Source organism: Vulpes vulpes, chromosome 9 (genome assembly GCF_048418805.1).
Source record: "Vulpes vulpes isolate BD-2025 chromosome 9, VulVul3, whole genome shotgun sequence".
Taxonomy (NCBI): Eukaryota; Metazoa; Chordata; class Mammalia; order Carnivora; family Canidae; genus Vulpes; species Vulpes vulpes.
This window is the reverse complement of record NC_132788.1, coordinates 40,229,650-40,249,576: the sequence shown is the minus strand read 5'-3', so window position 1 is coordinate 40,249,576 and position 19,927 is coordinate 40,229,650. Positions and strand designations below refer to the sequence as shown.

At 42.1% G+C, this 19,927-nt stretch overlaps 1 protein-coding gene across 1 annotated transcript in view; it reads left to right on the top strand.

Annotated features, from left to right (window-relative positions):
- Positions 1-3,059: 3,059 nt before the first annotated feature.
- The window catches only part of USP12 (ubiquitin specific peptidase 12), an 88,614-nt gene continuing 71,746 nt past the window's right edge, over positions 3,060-19,927 (top strand). The window contains exon 1 of the mRNA XM_072719870.1: positions 3,060-3,449. Within this exon, the coding sequence (XP_072575971.1) occupies positions 3,402-3,449 (48 nt within the window). The 5' untranslated portion in view covers positions 3,060-3,401. The remainder of the gene's footprint in view (positions 3,450-19,927) is intronic.

Sequence of the window (19,927 nt, the reverse complement as noted above, 5' to 3'; positions counted from 1 at the left end):
AAGGAAGAGTGGGTCAATGTGGCAAACTTTATTATCTTCTTTTAAGAAATTGCTGCAGCCACCCCAGCCTTCAGCAGTCACCAACCTGATGAGTCAGCAGATCAACACTGAGGCAAGACCCTCCACCAGCAAATGGATTATGACTCACTGAAGGTTTGGATGACAGTTCACATTTTGTAGTAATAAAGTATTTTTTAAGTTCAGGTACACACATTGCTTTTAGACATAATGCTATTGCACACTTAGAAGACTACATTATAGTGTAAACATAACTTTTTTATGTACTGGGAAACCCCAACATTAATTTGACTTGCTTTATTGCAATATTTGCTTTATTATGATGGTCTGGAACTGAACCCACATTATCTCCATGTATGTGGCGACATGTATGAGGTGACATGTGGTCAACTGGAGACAAGATGGGAGTAGAAAATATAAAGTGGCTTGCAAGGACATTACAGGATTGTGTAAAACTATCCAGATGAAAAAAATTTTAAAATAATGTGGGACCAACTAGGCTAAGCTTGGCCCTAGTTTGTTTACTTGCTTGGTCTTTGAAGTTATTTGGGTATATTTTATAGTTTACACACTCAGGAAGTCCCAAAAGAAGTCAGTTGTACACACCCATCTCTCTCGAGGTGCAGTGAAGGTCTCTGTAAAGCTGATATAGCTGCAGGTAAAAACTGGGTTCTAAGGCTAGATGACCCCTCCTAAGCTCTGGGTACCAAAGGGCTGTGTTTCAGTCAAATCTTTTTTTTTTTTTAAATATTTCCTTTTTTTTTTTTAAATATTTTATTTTTTATTTGAGAGAGAGTAAGTGAGCATGAGCAGGTGGAGTAGCAGGCAGAGGGAGAGAGAGAAGCAGAGTGAAAGAGAGAGAGAGAAACAGATTCCCTGCTGAGTAGGGAGCTGGATGCAGGACTTGATCCCAGGACTCTGGGGTCAGGACTTGAGCCAAAGGCAGATGCTCAACCACAGAGTCACCCAGGTGCCTCTTTAGTCAAATCCTAACTATATTACATATTGTTAAAAAGTACCCAATTATGGTACCTAGCATATAGAAGAATCTCTTTTTGTACTGTGCCTCCCCAGTAAACTTTAAGCTGGGGAGACAAGGCATTGTAAAATTCTGCAATTAGGATCTATGACATCTCTTATGGATTTTAAGGTTATGACATCACCTAGACACAACTCTTGGTAATTCTATCAGGAATCCATTTTAAAAAGGCCTGTTCTTACGTAAAGCTGGTGGCCTCTGTTCCTGTGACATTTTAGGATTCATGGACAAAGTGGCATGGGCAGTGTAGATGGAGGGCAGGGCTTAAATTCTTGTACATTAGACCTGTTTCCTGGAACAGAAGAGTAAATGGGGAGAGCAGGATTACAACAGGCATTTATCTAAATAGGCAAGACAGGGTCTGCCAGTGTGGTGACACTGGTAGGCCCTGGGGGTCTAAGCAGAATAGAACATAGAAAGAATTCAGGTGCATGATACTTCCAAGTGTAGGAAGGGAGACCAGGAGACAAGCACTCCAAGTACCTGAGTGTGTGGTGGTGAAAAGCCGGGTCCAAAGCCCTGGCTTGGGTATCAGGGCAAACAGGGAGGGCCCCAGCTTACACGGAGGTAGGTGTTTGGAGAACCAAGCCAGCTACTATGGGACTTGGCTATATTCTGTTTGCAATTTTTCCCCAAGCAAGCTTATAATGGAAATCACTATGGAAACGGCATTCATGTACCAGAAATTGTTTTGCACCTAAATTTTGTTTGCTTTGTGTTTTGAATGCTTTGAACCTATTAGGTAAGGCATATCTGATTTTGGAGCTTTATCTGAATTCAGGCCCTCAGCCACACTGAAACGGGGAACCCGAAAAAAAAATACCCCATCGCTGCAGCTCGCATCACAATTGCGAAATATTACAAGCTTTCTAATATAATAAAGTTATTCTGCTAACTTGAACTACTTTCTCAAATAGGAAGAAATAAAGCTAAGCTTCCTGACCTGAACAGGATGCAATGATGTATTTTATAAAAGTAGAAAAGAGGAACTGTCCCCCTAGCTGACCCTGCTTAAGGGTTTCTCACAGGACATTTTTCTCACTCGGGAGACTTCTTGTCTATGGCAACATCATCATCACTGTTGGGTTGAGATCTTCTCTGTTTTGCAACTCAACTTTCAGAACAAATATATTTAGGTACTATATTTATAAACATATTCTAAATTTACGGCCAACAGGGAGGCGGGAAGGCAGCTTGGCCCCCGTTCCCCATCACTTATCTTTCTTCCTAATTCAAGGAGCTAAGTATATAGTTTCTTTTTTGTCTTTCGCTAAGTTATGGTGCTTTGACCCAGATGATTCACCCACTACAGGTCAAAGACCCCACAGACCACCTGGTATTTTGTTAAGCGCTGGGGATGTCGGGTTACCCGGTTATTCTAACCCTAACAGAGGCAGGTTTCCTCCCACCCCACCCAGAATTATCCAGATCACCTCCGTTCTATGTTTGAGCAGTGGGGACCAGCTGTCCCCTCGCCCTTAGTAGAGGCTGCGGCTCAGTCCTTCTCCGGACTTAGGTCGCCGCCGCCGCCCGCGCACCGACTGGACGACCCGCCCCCGCTGCCCTCGCGGCCCCCGCGCCGCTCCACCAGCCTGGGCTCTGGGGGAGCCCGGGCTCTAGGACCGCGAGGGACGCGGGCGGGAGGCGGGGTCTGGCCGAGCGCGGGGTGGGGCCGCGCCGGAGTTCCCCAGCTCGCGCGCCCCGGGGTCGAAGAGTCGAGCGCGGCGGAGTGGGCGGGGCGCGCGGCGGGTGGGCGGGGCGCGCGGGGCGGTCAGGGCGCGCGGCGGGTGGGCGGGGCCGCGCGGGGCGGTCTGGGCGCGCGGCGGGTGGGCGGGGCCGCGCGGGGCGGGCTGGGCGCGCGGCGGGTGGTGGGCGGGGCCGCGCGGGGCGGTCTGGGCGCGCGGCGGGTGGGCGGGGCCGCGCGGGGCGGTCTGGGCGCGCGGCGGGTGGGCGGGGCGCGCTGCTGGGCCGCGCAGCTGCCGGGCAGGCCGGGCTTTAGGGCCTCGGCGGAGCCCGCTCGCCGGCGCGCAGGGCGGGGTGTACTGGCGGGCGGCTTCGCGGGCAGGCGCGGGCCCCGAGGCAGCGGCTGCGCCCTGCGCCGGGGAGGAGCCGGGGGCGGGCGGGCGAGCGGGCGGCAGGCGGGGACTGGGGCCCGAGGCGGGGAGTGCCGGAGCGCCGGCGGCGACGACGGCAGCGGCGGCAGAGCAGGCTCGGTGCGTGGGTCCGCGGCGGCTCGGGGTCCGCCCGCGGGCTGCGGTGCGAGCGGGCGGCCCGGCTCCTCTCCTCCCCCGCCCGCCGCCGCCGCCGCCGCCGCTGTGATTGGGTGGAAGATGGCGTTGGGCGGATGGAAATCCTAATGACAGTCTCCAAATTCGCCTCCATCTGTACCATGGTAGGTGCGGCGGGAGGGCGGCGCGGGCGGCCCGGGACCCCTGCGGGCTGGCGGCGGGGACGCGGCCCTCGTCCCCGCCCCTCGCCCGGGCGGCCCGCGGGGCCTAGCGCGGGGCGGGCGGCTCGGGCCCGGGCGGGGGCGGTTGGACGGCGGCGGGCGCGGGGGCTCGGCTGTTCCCGGGGAGCGGGGAGGCGGCCGGCGAGGCGGCGGTCGGCGCCCCCGGCCCCCGCTGCCCGAGTCTCCCCCTCCCCCGCGCCGGGCCGGAGCGGCGAGGCGCACCCCGAGCTGCGGGCCGGCGGGCCGGCGGGCGGCGCGGGCCCCGGCTGGGGTCGGAGGGGGGCGCCGAGCAGCGCCTCCCGGTGCGCGGAGCGGGGAGGCGGCCGGGGGCGGGGGCGGCGGCGGGGGCGGGGGTCCGGGTCCGGGCGGGGAGGCAGGGTCTCATTCCTGCCGGGAGAGGACGGAAGTCAAGTGCAGATTTCCTCCGCGCGCCTCTGGCGAGGCCGAGGCTCCCGCCCGCTGCCTGGGGGAAGGGGGTGTGTGTGAAGGTGGAAACTTTAAATAAGTGCTGTTGAATTTTTTCCCCGTTTCCTTACGCTCCCTGAGCGGCGAGCTCTCCGCTTTCCTCCCGCGTGTCCAGGTGGCAGTCTTGTCTTTGCAAATCCACGTTAATCTTGGAAACAGCTTAAGCTTCCCCGTCGATTGTTTACTTTAATCCACCAGGCACATCTGCGTGTAGCTGGAAGTGTGTTTCTCTACGGGGACTGACTGCAAGCGAGGTTGTTTGGGTTTCGTTGGGGCTTTTAAATACACTTTCAGGGAGAAGTGCTAATGCCTGTTGCAAGGTCCCGAATTAATTAAAGCCGAACGTGAGTGCGTTCAGTCTTGGTGTTTTCGTGATTGGGGGTGGGGTGGGGAGGGGTGGGCGCCCAGAAGGGCCACAGTTTCTCCGCACGATGGGGCACATTCGTTTCATTAGCTCCTTGGGTGCTTGCATCTAGGGATCATAATTCTGAGCCTTCACAGAGAAAAGTTATTCTTTGCAGTATGGGCCTACAGATTGTTATTAACATTTCTGAGACCTTTCCTTCTGCTCTTCTGCCCCCTTTTTGTGCGCTCCACTGCCTAAGGAGATTCCCCAAGCCCTGTTCGATTTGAGGGCAGTACATTTTATGTGCCTTTCTTTAAGGAGTGGTGAATCAGAGTGGAAGGAAGATGCTTTAGAAGCAGATTCTATACTGCACTCTGAGGAACAGTACAAAAAATGGCTGAAGTCAGGTGGGATTAAAATCTACAGTCTTAAAGAAATCACGTTCAAGAGTGAGTCACTGAAGAATCCATTTCCCCAAAAGGATGTTTGTTCTTTCTTGCAATGTACGTTTTAGGAAAGCGTTGCTATTAAAGGACTATATTAATAAACGATTCCCTGGGATCATTTGGATTAATTATTTTTAGATATGCCAATTACTATCTTATTCTGTTTCAGAAGGAATGTGATAATTAATTCTTTGAAAGTGATAATGTTTCCAGATTGCTGAGCTATACAGATTGTCTGGTCATAGTTCATTGTCAAAGTCTATTGCTTCAGGAGTGATGTGTTTTACACTTTACTGACCGTTCATTCATTCAAGTATATAAGGTGCATACTTAGCCCTTGCTAAGGGCAAGAGACTGGCTGATGCTGGGGAAATAATAGTGATCAAGGCAGTCCCTGCTTTCATGGTGTTGATGATCTCGTTGAGGGACACAAACAGTATTCAGGTAAACATATTAATAAATATGAATGCTCTAATTAGATTAGGAAAACGAGGAAGAGATTTGCTAAGTCAAACGCTGAGTAAGGGATTCTAACCTGAAGAATGTCAGACTTCAAAGCTCCTTCTAGGGCTTCCACTGAAGTGCATTAATTGCATGTGGTGTGTGTATATTGTTGGTGAGTAAGGAAACATCAGTGCCTGGTCCAATAAGATTGTTCCAAAACCAGTGTTAGAATTGGATGTATCTGTATTCATATTTGAATAAATTCTGATGCACTCCCAAAATAGTGCTGTGTATTTCAAAGTAATCTGTAATCTTATTCTTTAAAGAAGACTGCATCCCATCCTAAGAGTTACAAAATTGACAGTCAAGAAAAGTAAAGATATTTACCTTTATGCCTTTGTAGATGTTATTTGGGTAGGCTTTGAACACTCCTCCTTCGCTTCTTGTCTGGTGAGTGCCTACCTGTCTCTTAAGCTGGTAGCCTTCCTGAATAATCCTACCCCTGTCCATCTCTACCCTCCATCCCCCGCATATGATTTCACACAGTTGTAAATTTTTCTCTTGTCTCCTTATTAGACTGTGAAGGCCTTAAGGGGAAGGACTAGTGCTTATTTCTACAATTTGGTGGATCACTAACTTCTGCAAATGCTAGAACAATTTCCCAGAGCCCTTTATTTCGCCTACCCATGTCTGCGGAAGCCTGTTCAGCATGGATGAGGCTGGGAGTGGCAGGGAGGAGGGGCTGGTCCTAAAGAGAATGATTCTGCTCAGAGAATCAGCATCTGTGAAAATATTTAATGATGAATTGGAGTTTTATTCTAGGAAATAGTGAAGTTTACTTAACTTTTTCATTTGTCAACATAAGGTATCTGGGCAAATTGGCAATACCTTCATTGGATTAAGTAACTGTTAAAAAAAAATCTTTTCAGGAACATCTTATTCTAGGTCACTATTGTTCTGCTAACATGTGAAAATCTGTTTTTCTTAAGTTAGTGTTATAGCCTGACCTGAATGATTCTGTTTAGATTTATAGTGATTAAGTTTGCAAAGAAACCTCTAGAAATGTCTCCTTATTTGTCCATGAAATAATATATTTTCAGTATCACACGGTATCTGTTTTGCCTTTGAGGTTGCTTCAAATATCACATAGTAGTTACCTAATATTAAATAGTGTACTTAATAATTGTGAAACGATGGGAAAAGTGGCTGGATACATATAGAGGGGCCTAGGTTTGGAAATTGCCGTGGGAATTGGAGAGCAGTTTGGGTGGCCTAACTAGAAAGTTATAATATGGGTCATGGCTGTTACTTGGAAGCAGGTGCTCTTAGCACAGTGGTAGGGGCTGCCTAATGATTGTTAACGCCAACTGGCACCATTACATCCCTTCCTGTTTGGGTTGTAGAAGTCATGGCTGGGAAGAGATTGTTGAGGAAGGGGATTGGATAAAGGAGAAGGAGTGGTAGATCCTGGGGTGGCCCTGGTCTGGCTGCTTGCCCACTCCCAGTCACAGCAGGGGAAGTAGAGCCATTAGAACATGGCGAGGTCAAGGCCACAAGTCAGCTCTCCGTGGGTCTGGCAGATTTACTTCTTAAAAGCCTATATCTAACACACAGCACCCTATACATAATAGCTTTTAAACTACTTATTGGAGGAAAGTCACAGGTGAAGCTGGCTGTTTATCTTTAGTTTTGAGTCTCATTGGGGTCACTCAGTGAGAGTTAACATGTGTGTAATGTCAGTGTAATTTATCATCACTCCAGAAAAAAAAGGAAAGAGAGGAAGAACCCTCAAAGCCTGTGCCCTGTTGATTGCTCCCAGGGGTGGGTGGTGGGTGTGGATATGGGTGTGTGTGCACTCTGGTCTCCTTTCATGCAGCCTGAATATTGTATTTAATAATAAAATGCTTTGTTCCTTCTCAGGAAATAGGATGGATGTAATTCTTTTATTAGTAAAATAGTTAAGTTTTTATTACTATTTTATTAGTAAAATTGTGCTTCTTTGATAGGAACATTCAAAGTGAGTTGTTACTGTTTTACTAATTTTTGCTGTTTTTACCATAAATGTTAATTTTAGGCAGGAAAACTTCAAAAAGGAGTATTTTTTTTTTATGTAAATGGTTAAATACTGATAAGGAATGTTTGAGCATGTGTCTGAGGAGGCTTAGTGGAGAGAACATTTAAAGTAAGTGTTATACAAGTTTTATTTAAGCCTGCTAATCTGATTTTGGCTGAAATACATTTTGGTTATTAAAAATGATACATTTTCATAGGCAATTTGGAAAATATTCTGTAAAAAGCATTTGAAAACTCTTAAGCAAAAAAAAATACCTCCTGGAGCACATTTTGTCTTTTTAAAAAAACTTAATTGAGCTTATACCCTAGATAAAATTTTATGTTTCAGTTTTCCCTATGAATGATTATCTTGCTAGTTTTTAAATTTGTACAATTGTAGGATAAGCATGGATAGTATAATGTTTAAAATGATAATAAGGCAAGATTGTTAACTCAGAGAGAGGTATAGTGATAGGCTACTAGGTTATTGACAGGTTATTTTATTGATCATTAGAGGATAAAGTCATATAGTTAGTAGAAATGGAATTTTGTAAAAGATAATGGGTTTATTCTAATCTTAGGCACTTATTAGTTTTCACAAAGGTAAGACCATTGGGATTTGAAACTTTTAATATGCTTGAAAAGTATAGTTTTAAGTACCATATGCAAATGTGTGGAATGTCTATAAAGACTGGTTTTATTTTGTATCATGTGGTTTTGCTTACCTTCTATTTCTGACTAATCTTTTTATAATAGATCTCAGAGCAGGTTAATTATTTACCCTACCATGATCCATGTGGCTAGTTCAGTCAGACTTATTCATAACATGTCTTGTTGTCTTATTTGATTCCAGGCTTTTGACTAGGCCCCCAAAGATGGAAAACCTCCATTTTGTTACTTGCAAGTTTCTTTCTTCCTGCCTTTGAAATCATTTTTATTCTAGTTCTCCTGAAACCTTTACTGTCTCAGAAAAGCTGATTTAAGCACTTGTTTACTTAGTAGCATTAATTCTTTTCCAGAAACCTTCATTTTTCCAGATTTAGTCTAACCAAAAATCTAATTTAGATTTTGTTAGTAACTTAATTCCAGAAACTTAATTTTTAATTTTTTTTTTTAAGATTTTATTTTTATGTATTCATGAGAGACAGAGAGAGAGAGAGAGAGAGTGCGCCAGGGACACAAGCAGAGGGAGAAGCAGGCCCCATGCAGGGAGCCCGATATGGGACTCAGCCCCGGGACTCCAGGCTCATGCCCTGGGCTGAAGGCAAGCGCTAAACCACTGAGCCACCCAGGCATCCCAATATTTAATATTTTATTATGTATCTTACAGCATGGTATCCTACAGCATGATACATTAAAAAGAACAGTTGGACCAGAAGATAAATTCTAGTTCGCATTTTGACATTTAGCTCTGTATATATATGGGAAAATGTCTTAAAATTTTCTTAGTTGATTTTTCTCATCTGTAAAATAAAGGGATTAGATTAGACAGTTTAATAATTTCTTGTGTGTTTGTTTCCTTCAAGATCTAAAACTGAATACTTTGATTCCTAAGAGTTTATCAGTTATTATTGATGTCATCATTATTTTGGAAGCTCTAATCATGTTTTATCCATTAATTTTTTTCTTCTTCCTTTTTGACCACCCCTCCGCCCCCACCCTGTAGCCCTATAGCTGCCAGTCTGTTCTCTGTATCTATGAGTTTGATGTTTTTTGTTTTTGTTTTTTTAAGAGTCCATGTATGAGAGATCATACAGTATTTGTCTTTCTCTGTCTGATTTACTTAGCATAATACCCTCTAGGTCCATCCATGGTGTTGTGTATGGCAAGATTGCATTCTTTTTTCTGGCTGAGTAATATTCTGTTTTATGTACGTACCATAATTTCTTTTATCCATTCATCCATTGGTTGATACTTAGGTTGCTTCTGTGTCTTGGCTATTGTAAACACTGCTGCAGTGAACACAGAGGTGCGTATATCTTTTTGAGTTAGTGTTTTCATTGTCTTCAGGTAAATACCCAGAAGTGGAATTGTAATATCATATAGTAGTTCTGTGTTTAAATTTTTTGAGAAAACTTCATACTGTTTACCATAGTGGTACCAATTTACATTTCCACCAATATTGCACAAAGGTTCCCTTTCCATATCCTCACCAATACTTATTTCTTATATTTTTGCTAATACATTCTAACAGGTATGAGGTTGTACCTTATGGTGGTTTTGATTTGCATTTCTTTGAAGATTAATGATGAGCATCTTTTCATATACCTATTGGCTGTGTGTCTTTGGAAAAATGCTTGTTCAGATCTTTCGCCCATTTACAAAATCAGATTTTTTTTTTTTTTTTTTTTTTGGTAGTGAGCTGTATGAATTAGTTCTTTATATCTTGGATATTAGTCCTTTACCAGATAATGATTTGCCGATATTTTCCCCATTTAGTAGGTTGCCTCCATTCATGTTTTATATAATATAAGGAGCATGGAATTAGATATAAATATGAATTATGCCTATTTTGCAGTTTTGTTCATGGACAATTAGAGTCAGAAGTAAAAATATATTTCTTCCTGTAAAAGCATTTAGTGGAGGTCAGTGATACTGCCATTTATTTATTAATAGGCTAATCTATGTAACTACTTACATTTGAAAATTTTTTCTTTTCTAATACCATTTAAAAGAATTTTGAATTGGTGCCCTTTTTTGAGATTCTGTATTTGTTTCCTTAGGTGTGAGTGTGACCTTGGACAATTTAATTTCTGTGCCATGGTTTCCTCATCTGTAAAATGGGTATAAAATGATACCTGGTTCATAGTAATCACTCTATAACAGTGATGGTGGTTCTTTATTACTCCTCTACACTGATTTGCTCCCCTCAGTGTGGAAAGAACTCTTTGGCACTACTAATTAATGTTAGCTCAACAAATATTAGTGAGTAAAACTGAAATTTATTTTATGAGATGCAAATATTGCAGTTCATTTTGATTATAAGAAACAGCCCATTAGTAGTATATGCCTCTGGAAGCACAGATTTATTTTGAAATGGATTAGATTATGATATAAACCAAGAATGGAGCATTTGTCTTTCTCTTTTAGGTTGTAGAAAGATTTTACTCCTTTTGTTTGGAAATAAAAGTCTAATTTGTGACGCTCTCAAACATGTTTTAGAAGTTTAGATAAGTTGGGAATATTACTTTTAAAAGAAAAATCTTGCCTTATTTATTTATTTATTTTATTCAGAGAGAGAGAGAGAGAGGCAGAGACACAGACAGAGGGAGAAGCAGGCTCCTTGCAGGGAGCCCGATGTGGGACTTGATCCCGGGTCTCCAGGATCACACCCCGGGCTGCAGGCGGCGCCAAACCGCTGCGCCACCAGGGCTGCCCGCCTTATTTTTTGTACTAGAAAAAAAATACCTCAACTTTTTGTCGTCATTGGACAAACTGTATTAAAGTCAGCTTCAGGCCTTATTTCCTTTTGTATTTTCCTATTGTTCCTGCCTCAGTCCTTTCCTAGAATAACATCTCTTGTTGGCCTACCATGCAGTTACTCAGTCTACTTTTAGATCTTGTCTAAAACCTATTCTCTCCTTGTCTGATGGGCTGGAAGAGTGTTATTTAGATATCTGTAGTGTTGTAAGGTGTTGTAAGAAAAGCGTAAATGCTAGATTTTTAAAAAAAGATTTACTTATTCATGAGTGACAGCGAGAGAGCGAGAGCGAGAGAGGGGCAGAGACACAGGCAGAGCTGGAGAAGCTGGCTCCATGCAGGAGTCGATCCTGGGACTGGGTCATACCCCGAGCTGAAGGCAGGCACTAAACTGCTGAGCCACCCAGGGATCCCCAGTGCTAGATATTTTGAACAGTGACTTGTGGGTTGCTGGGTTGAAAACTCCCAACCAGAGACACAGTGTTGTTGAAAATACCTAAAATTAAAGTTTGATCATTTAAAATCTTATTCTTGGAATTTGTATTAGAATGAGGTGAGGGAGACAGTTTATAGGCCCAATTTGTTTTGGAAGAAAAAGTATTATCTTTGCTTTCACAAAAATAGTTAAGAATTTTGTGACAGTGTCAAACACAAGATATTTAATATGGTACATAGCATGTGAGGTACTGCAGCTTTTCATAGTCCTATATGTTCACTGGCTTATGCTTTCCTGTTGCTTCTTTGTAAGAAAGACAATTCGCTTTTTCTAAAAATCGTGTAGTGCCTACAGAGTGTATAAGCTTGCCTAGACTCCCCATCTGGAGGAATCCACATGTCTAAGGCTGAATGCCAGTAAAAATTTTATTTCCAACTTAAAACAAGAAGTGGATGTTTATTTCAGTGATAGCTGACAGATGTTCTTATTGAAATGCTTCATAGGTGCAGGAATCATCCATGCATTTCCTACTTGTGAATACTGCTTTAAATTACAGCATCTTTTAGCTAAGTTCTGGTACTGTTGCCTTTGATTTTATTTTGGTGTTTTAGTGACCTAATAAGTCTTCTGTCTGATAGTGTTTTTCATGGCAGGATGGGGAGGATTTTTTATAAACTATTAGTGACATGCTTTTTTTGATAGTTTTTTTTTTTTTTTTTGGTACAGAGTGCTTTTTTTCCAGTAAGTACTTTTAGGAAGTATTAACGGAGAACTGCATTATATCAGGGTGTATGAGGGTACTGAGAATACAAAGATGACAATTATAAGCCCTGGTCTTACAAAGCTTCCCATTTATTTTGTTCTGAATGGGTTCTAGTTGTGCTGAGAAAGTAATCCTTGTGGCCTCTAGGCAGCCAGGAGGTATTTGGATTTGACCAAGTCACATCCAGGTGAGAGCAGTTTTCCCTGTATAGTTTTGTGGACTCTACAGTTACTGTCTAGGTGTGCCCTCATGAGGAAAAGGTTTGGAAGGACAGTAGGCATACAGAACAACTGAGCTCAAGGAGATAGTTTTTCTATAAGTATTGATATATGTTAAAGAGGAAGTGGTTCTCTTTCTCTGAGAGAGAAGAAGACTTCAGGGAAAAAGCTTCACAGAAGAGGTTTGAACTTTGTGAAATGAAGTCATTTATCCTGTAGACAAAGGGTGGGATTCTAGATGCGAGCAAAGGTCTAGAGTCATGGGATAAAGTGCTACTTTTACAATCTGTAGCTAGTTTGGCATGGAAGGAGTCCTGGGAGAAGTAAGGCTGGAGGGGAGGAAGGGACAGATACAGTACTAAGAGAGTGTGCCAACTATTGACTCTCATTAAGATATCATTAATATATGTATTTAGCCTGGGTGAATGTAAATTCAGAGGAAAGTTGTGGGGATAATCAAATAGTGGAATTGGTAAAAAATGCCAGTAAAGGGAAGCCCGGGTCGCCCAGCGGTTTAGCGCCTGCCTTTGGCCCAGGGTGTGATCCTGGAGACCCGGGATCGAGTCCCACGTCGGGCTCCCTGCATGGAGCCTGCTTCTCCCTCTGCCTGTGTCTCTGCCTCTCTCTCTCTGGGTCTCTCATGAATAAATAAAATCTTAAAAAAGAAGAATGCCAGTAAATCTAATTACATTGATTGATAAAAGTTGCTTGTATGTGTGTGTGTGTGTGTTAAGATGACAGTAACAAGATGGGGTAGAGAGAAGGCAGTTCATTGGGTAGTGAAAACTTGATAAAGGTTTGGTCCCCCAAAAGCCCCCATATTAGAAATGTTAAAGTTATATATACATGTTAAAAATGAAGGATATATACGCACCCAGAAACCAGCTGAAAATTAAGCTATCACTCAGACTCTCAGGGTAGGAAAATGGAAAAGCAAGATGCAAAATTTGGAAGAAAAAAAATCAACAGAAAACCAAAATAAAGTGGAATAAGCTTTATTACATACACTTAATCCATTTAGATTTATTAATCTGTATTCTAATGAAGGAACTACCAAATAGGATAAAAACCAAAGTACTGTTAAGAAACCTGCCTAAAACACAAAGCATATATACCAATACAATACTGTTGTTATACATAAGAAAACCAATTGTGTAGATTGATTTTTGAGATACTTCAAAATCATTTCAAAGTTACCTAGTCCTTTTTCTGTTAGCTTCATACTTTCCCATAACTGGTGTCTTGAAGATCCATTAAGGACTAGGAAAGCTCAAGTAATACCACTTTTTCACAGATAAGAGAAATAGGCTTCAGGTCATCCCCACATCCACTGGGGATGAGGTCTAGGTTTCTTGACTCCCAAATCTGTAACAGTATCTACAAGCCAGTATGTTAGAGCTTTAATGGTTGGGACAAAATTATTTTTCCTTCCTTTTTAAACAAGAGTTTGGGAAGTCCCTAACTTCTAGGCTTTGTGTGTGTGTGTGTGTGTGTGTGTGTGTGTGTGTGTGTGTAGCTTTGAGTCCCACTTCATTAATTATTTGTACTTGGATTTCAACTGTAAAGTGGAATATAATTCCCATTAGGTCACGTGAGACGATGCATGTGAGATGAGATGATTCATGTGGAAGTCCTTTGTGCTATAAATAGAACCTAAAATCATATGACCATTATTGATAGGACTCCTTGTTCTCCTAAGGAAAGGATGGAAGGCACATTAAGGTGCCATATACACGGAGTTACAACGGGGCTTACAAATTGGCTTTGCCAAAGTATAGTTATGTTAAAGTTTGAATATTTTTGAGGATCCTAGTGTTAGGAGGCTCAGATGATTAATGAAGCAAAGTTTTAGGTTCTTTTTTTTTTCTTTAAAGATATTTTTAATGGTTCATAGAGTGGTCCCCCCCTCCCCATAAGCTATCAAGTGGGTTTGGCTCTCCTATTAAATAATACAGTTGTTTGCCAAATTGTGTTGGGATGGAGCAGTTACCTTATGTCAGCGAACGTTCTATAATTACCTTCAAGTAACATTTTAAAATTAATTATTTATTTTAAAGATTTATTTATTCATGAGAGACCCAGAGAGAGAGTCAGAGACATAGGCAGAGGGAGATGCAGGTTCCTCGCTGGGAGCCCAATGTGGAACTCGATCCCAGGACCCCAGGATCACGCCCTGAGCCAAAAGGCAGGTGCTAAACTGCTGAGCTACCCAGGCGTCCCCAAGGAACATTTTTTTAAAGGTCTAAAATTATGGAGAGTAAATTTTGGTAATTTCTCCAGTTTTGGTCTATCTGGGTTTTTCAGGGATAATTGACAAGTGAACTTATGTAATTCTTTTATTTTTATTTTTATTTTTTTGAAGATTTTATTTATTAATGAGAGACACAGAGAGAGAGAGGCAGACGAAGGCAGAGGGAGAAGCAGGCTCCCTGTGGAAAGCCTGATGTAGGAGTGGGACTCAATCCCGGGAACCCCGGGATCACACCCTGAGCCAAAGGCAGATGCTCAACCACTGAGCCACCCAGGCATCCCTGTAATTCTTTTAAATTAGGATCTTATAAAGAGCCCATCTTGGCACAAATAAAGTAAGCAGTAAAGGAAGTACTAGGGGCAAGGAGAGAATAAAATAAAAGCCTTCTGTTCTTTGGAATGGTAAATATGTTTGTAATAGGAGATTCTGTAGACAGAAACATTATAACCGAAGAAGTTACTATCTTTTTTTCTAGAATTTTCTGCAGTTGTTTTGTTTTTGTTTTGTTTTCGCTGATGTTGGAAAGATTCCCTGGTGTTTAATTTACTTTATGAAGATACTCACATGCAGGCTGATTACAGTGGTACCTTGGGGGTAGCAGTTGGTACTTTGAAGTTTGCATGAGGAAAATGTTTTGAAATAGTGGAGAAGAAGGATGTTCTTATTTCTTCAAAATAAAAAAAAAATATTTAGAAGGTTTCTAACTTCCAGCCTTGAATGATGCTTTGGTTAATCTGGGAACAGGTGAGGAATAGAAATGAAGTATTTCCTCATTCATCATTTGATGGACTTAGGGGAGAACATTAATGATATTCTCAGACTGATGGTTGGTAGGGTTATTTCTTTAAAGGTGAACAAATGGAACAATTTTGAAAGTTCAGAGGCTCAAAACTAGATATAATTGATCAAAAACAAAACCAGAAATGCTGTGCTTTGATTCTGCTAGGCAAATTTATTATTTTTGTTTTCGTTATTTGCATATGTATCTTTAAAAGACTGTTCACTCTTTTTTTTTTTAACTAGTTTCTTTAGCTTACTAATTAGTTTCATTTGTTTTTACCACATTTTTAATATTTGAGGAGGTTTACATATCCTTTACAGAGAATCCATTTCAGCAAAGATCTGACGTGTTCCCATGCTGGGTAAAGCAGATGCCTTGACTTTGTCAACTTTTCAAAGGCAAAAGTTGAATGAAAAAAATCCCCATCCCCCCCACCCCAACCCCTCCAGTGAATATCAAGCCTTATCCTAGTAACCACACTTGGGTATTGGCAACATTGTGGTCTTGTTTGAAGACCACTGGATTGCCCTTTTAAACTAACAGGTAGGGGCGCCTGGGTGGCTCAGCAGTTGAATGTCTGCCTTTGGCTCAGGGCGTCATCCCAGAGTCCCAGGATCAGGTCCCACATCGGGCTCCCTGCATGGAGCCTGCTTCTCCCTCTGCCTATGTCTCTGCCTCTGTGTGTCTCTCATGAATAAATAAATAAAATATTAAAAAAATAAATAAACTAACAAGTAAAATCTCACCTGTTCTCTATAATTTTATTGTTTTTGTCCCTTGAAGACCACATGGCCAACTTTGCTGAGGTCAGTGGCTCTCCGGGCACCCTGTGGCCCTGCTGTGCCAGCCTGCTTGCTTTAATTCCCCCTGTCTTCTCACTTCTGCAACTAGCCCATTTCAGCCCTGACAACGTGGCTTTGTTGTGATGTTCTTGCTGTTTTCTGTTAGATCACCTTAGACTTTGGGAAGTTGAATGTGATTTGTAATTTTCAGCCTTCCCAAGGAACTTTGATATAGATTTCTAACACTTATTGAGTGGCCACTTTGTGGTAATGTTGCTAGGTACCTCACCAATTGAGATCTTATACATAAAGGTGAAAAAAGGGTTTGGATTTAGGCAAACTTACAGATGATAGACCTAGAATGGATTATTCAAGAAAGGATATTTAGGTATGTTTTTTATTTGACAACAAAGTTAACAGGCCCCCCCCCCCTCTTTATTTATTTAAGATTTTATTTATTCATAGACACACACACGACACACAGAGGCAGAGACACAGGCAGAGGGAGAAGCGGGCTCCATGCAGGGAGCCCAACATGGGACTCGATCCCGGGTCTCCAGGATCACACCCCGGGCTGCAGGCAGCGCTAAACCGCTGTGCCACTGGGGCTGCCCAACAAGGCTCTCTTTAAATGTTGCTTGGAACTGTAACAGGCAGGGCAAAGGCTGGACTGGGTAGGTCCCAGTTGAGAAGTGAAATTTAATGATAGAACATTTGTAAAACCTCCAGGATTATATGCTGGTAGACATGGAGCGGTTGGTAAATGTTGCCTTATTTCCCTTCTGTTATTTTTGCAAACAAACTATATTTAATACTGACTCTGAAATATGACGATGAGGTCACTGTTAGAAATGGAGTGGTAAATATGCCTTGTAGCTTAGTAACTAATGCATTCTTTTGAACTATCAAAATAAGGAATTTAAAAGTTAAATAAATCAGGTTTAACTGTGTGTATTGTTAAATAATATACATCTGATTACCGTGGAAACAATAGTTTAATTCTATGTATCTAAAATGTTAAAAAAATGTATCATTCACTATTTTAAAGAGTAAGAAACTGTGTGAAGTAAAAAAAAAAAAAAAAAAAAAAAATTCATGTCCTGCAAAGAGGAGAGAAGCAGTCCTTCCCAAAAGTTAATTGCTTGTTAAGAGTCTGTGTGTTTGTGTAGTTAGATGTTACCTATGCATGTACAAACGTGTGTATGTGTGCCACCCCCACCCCCAACAAAATCTGTGGGTTGATTTGTAGCTTGCTGTCTTTACTTAATGTATCATGGCTATTTTTCTTTGTCATTTGATTGCTTCCTTCTAGGTCAAAACTGTGCTCATTTTATTCTCCATTATTATCAGTGTCCATCATATTAGAAAGGTTTGGTTATGCAGTGCTGTTGCACATGTTCATTTTCTTGAACCTCAATTATGTTAGTTTCTTAGAGCTGCCCATACAAAGCGCCAAAACCTGTGTGGCTTAAAATAACAAAAGTGTATTGTCCCACAGTTCTGGAGGCCAAAGTCTAAAATCAAGAGTCAGCAGGGTTGGTTCTTTTGGAGGGCTGACAAGAAAGTCCTCTATGCCTTTCATGAAGCCTCTGGTGTTTGCTGGTAGTCTTTGGTATGTAGACGCATCCCTCCAATCTCTGCCTTCATCTTCACTTGGCACTGTTCCTGGTGTCTCTGTCTCTCCTATCACTGTCCTCTGCGCATGTCTGTTTCTTTGTCCAGGCTTCCCCTTTTCTTTTTTTAAAAAATTATTTATTTGTTCAGGAGAGACAGCGAGAGAGAGGCGCAAAGACACAGGCAGAGGGAGAAGCAGGCTCCATGCAGGGAGCCTGACGTGGGACTCGATCCCAGGACTCCACAAAATCGGGCCCTGGGCTGAAGGCAGTGCTAAACTGCTGAGCCACCCGGCTGCCCCAGGCTTCCCTTTACATAAAGACACCAGCCATTGGATTAGGGCCCATTCTAATGACCTCTAATTTGGTGACCTCTGTAAAGACCCCTCTATTCAGATAAGGTCACATTCTCAGGTCCTGGGGGTTAGTACTTCAGGTGCCTTAATCGGGGATCGCATTCACCCTATAAGAGCAGTGGAGCAGTCAGGCCTATTTCTGCAGTTGGCATCTGTGAATGGTCATGAAGTTGGGGTGTGTCATAGACACCCAGGATGCAGAGCTCTTGACCTCTTTACCAGTCTTTGTCCTCAAAGGACTTGCAGTTGGTTGGGAAGACTGGACTCACACGTGGCAATCTAAGTGGTGATACAGACTTCAGATTTGTTGTTTGAATGGAAGACAGGCTGGTGTTTGAAGCAAATGAAACCTGGACCAGCTCGGGGCTTTGGGGAGTGGTGGAGGGGAGCTTGCTGGGATTCAAAAGGTAATAGGAAGGGCGATGAGGGTGGGACAAGGGCTTTGGATAGGAGGTAAGAATGTATGAGTGAATGAAACAGCTAACAAGAGTTTGGGGATTAGAAATGTATAAGTAATTTAATACTTTAGTAATTTTTTGTCCTCAGATTTGTTAAATTGATTCTGTTTTATTGGTTTAGGCAAAAGCCTTCTGTGAAGATTGATAGTTTAACAAAAGCTGTGTGTATGTGGTTAATAATCACATTTGTAGCCTACGGTACTCATTTTTGCTAAAGTGAGTTAAGGACAAGTACTTTTGATCCGGTGGGTAAAGGATTAGAGTGGAAGACATCATAAATAGAACACTCACTCCTTTCCTCCCTGAAAGTGGTGACAGAGAAAGAGAAGTCTAAAAACCTTTGGTCCTTTTCAACTAATGGCACTCTGCCTGCTTTTTTAGCTTCTTATATGTAAAACTAAAGTAAAAAAGGGACCAGAGGAAGTGGTTTCATAGAAATATTCTCTTAAAGTGACAGACCTGGTTATTGTGGGTCAGTCATTAGTAAAAGTATGCAGAATATACTTTCATGGCAAATACCTGCTGTGAAGAGGCCTCACCATGATCATTTTTTAAAATAATTTTTTAAACCAAGATTATTATTTTCATTTTTAGACCCCTTTATTATTAACCTCTTTTTTCTGAACAGCAACCATAAATCTGTGAACTGGCCCAATAAGTAATAGTATTCTGTTTCACAAATGACGGTATGGATGACTAGCTTACTTCAGACTGTGGTTTGGGAAGGATTCTGTCTGGGATCTCTCCAAATTACATCTAGTGCTTTTGCCACCAGAAATTACTGCTAGTAATTTAAGTGTGGAGTTCCCCTCTTTCTCAGTACAACCACAGTATAATTTACTGTCCAGCCCCCCATCTCCCAATTTCTTAATACCCTTAATCCAGTTGTTGAAACTGCCTGATTATCTCAAATGGTTTTACATAGCTGCATCCATACATTGCATTTGGATGTTCTCTCTCTTAAGTTTGGATCTTTCATCTCTTTTATAAATAAGCTTATCTGTTGAAGAAATTTGATTGTCCCATAGCTTTTCTCATACTCTGCATTTTGCTGATTGTATCCTTTTAGTGGTGTTTAGAATATCCCTCTGTCATGTGCATTTCTGTAAACTGGTAGATCTAGAGACTTGATCCAGAATCCTCTATGTCACTGGAATAGAGGAATTACATCGTGGTGGTCCTGTTTTCTTTCTCCCTTTTTTGTGGCATTATTTTTGCACATATTACATCTGTTAATGTTAGAAACTCATCAGTACGTGGTTATAATTCGTATCTTACCATTTTTTCCTAAGCCCATTGCCTATTATAGCTTTGTTTCTACCCAGCTCTCGTGTTGTTATTGATACATATATTACAGGTATATTATATTTACGTATATATATTATAGTTCCAGCAATACTTTATATACATGTTATTTTGTATAATTGCTTTTTAAATCAGTTAAAAGAGGAAAGGAAGAAAACAATGTGTTTATAGTGGTCTTTGTAGTGAAACAGTTACCATTACAGGTCCTTTTTAGTTCCCTCCTGTGGGCTTGAAATACTCTTTTAGGTCACTTACTTTCAGCCTGAATAACCTCCTTTAGTATTT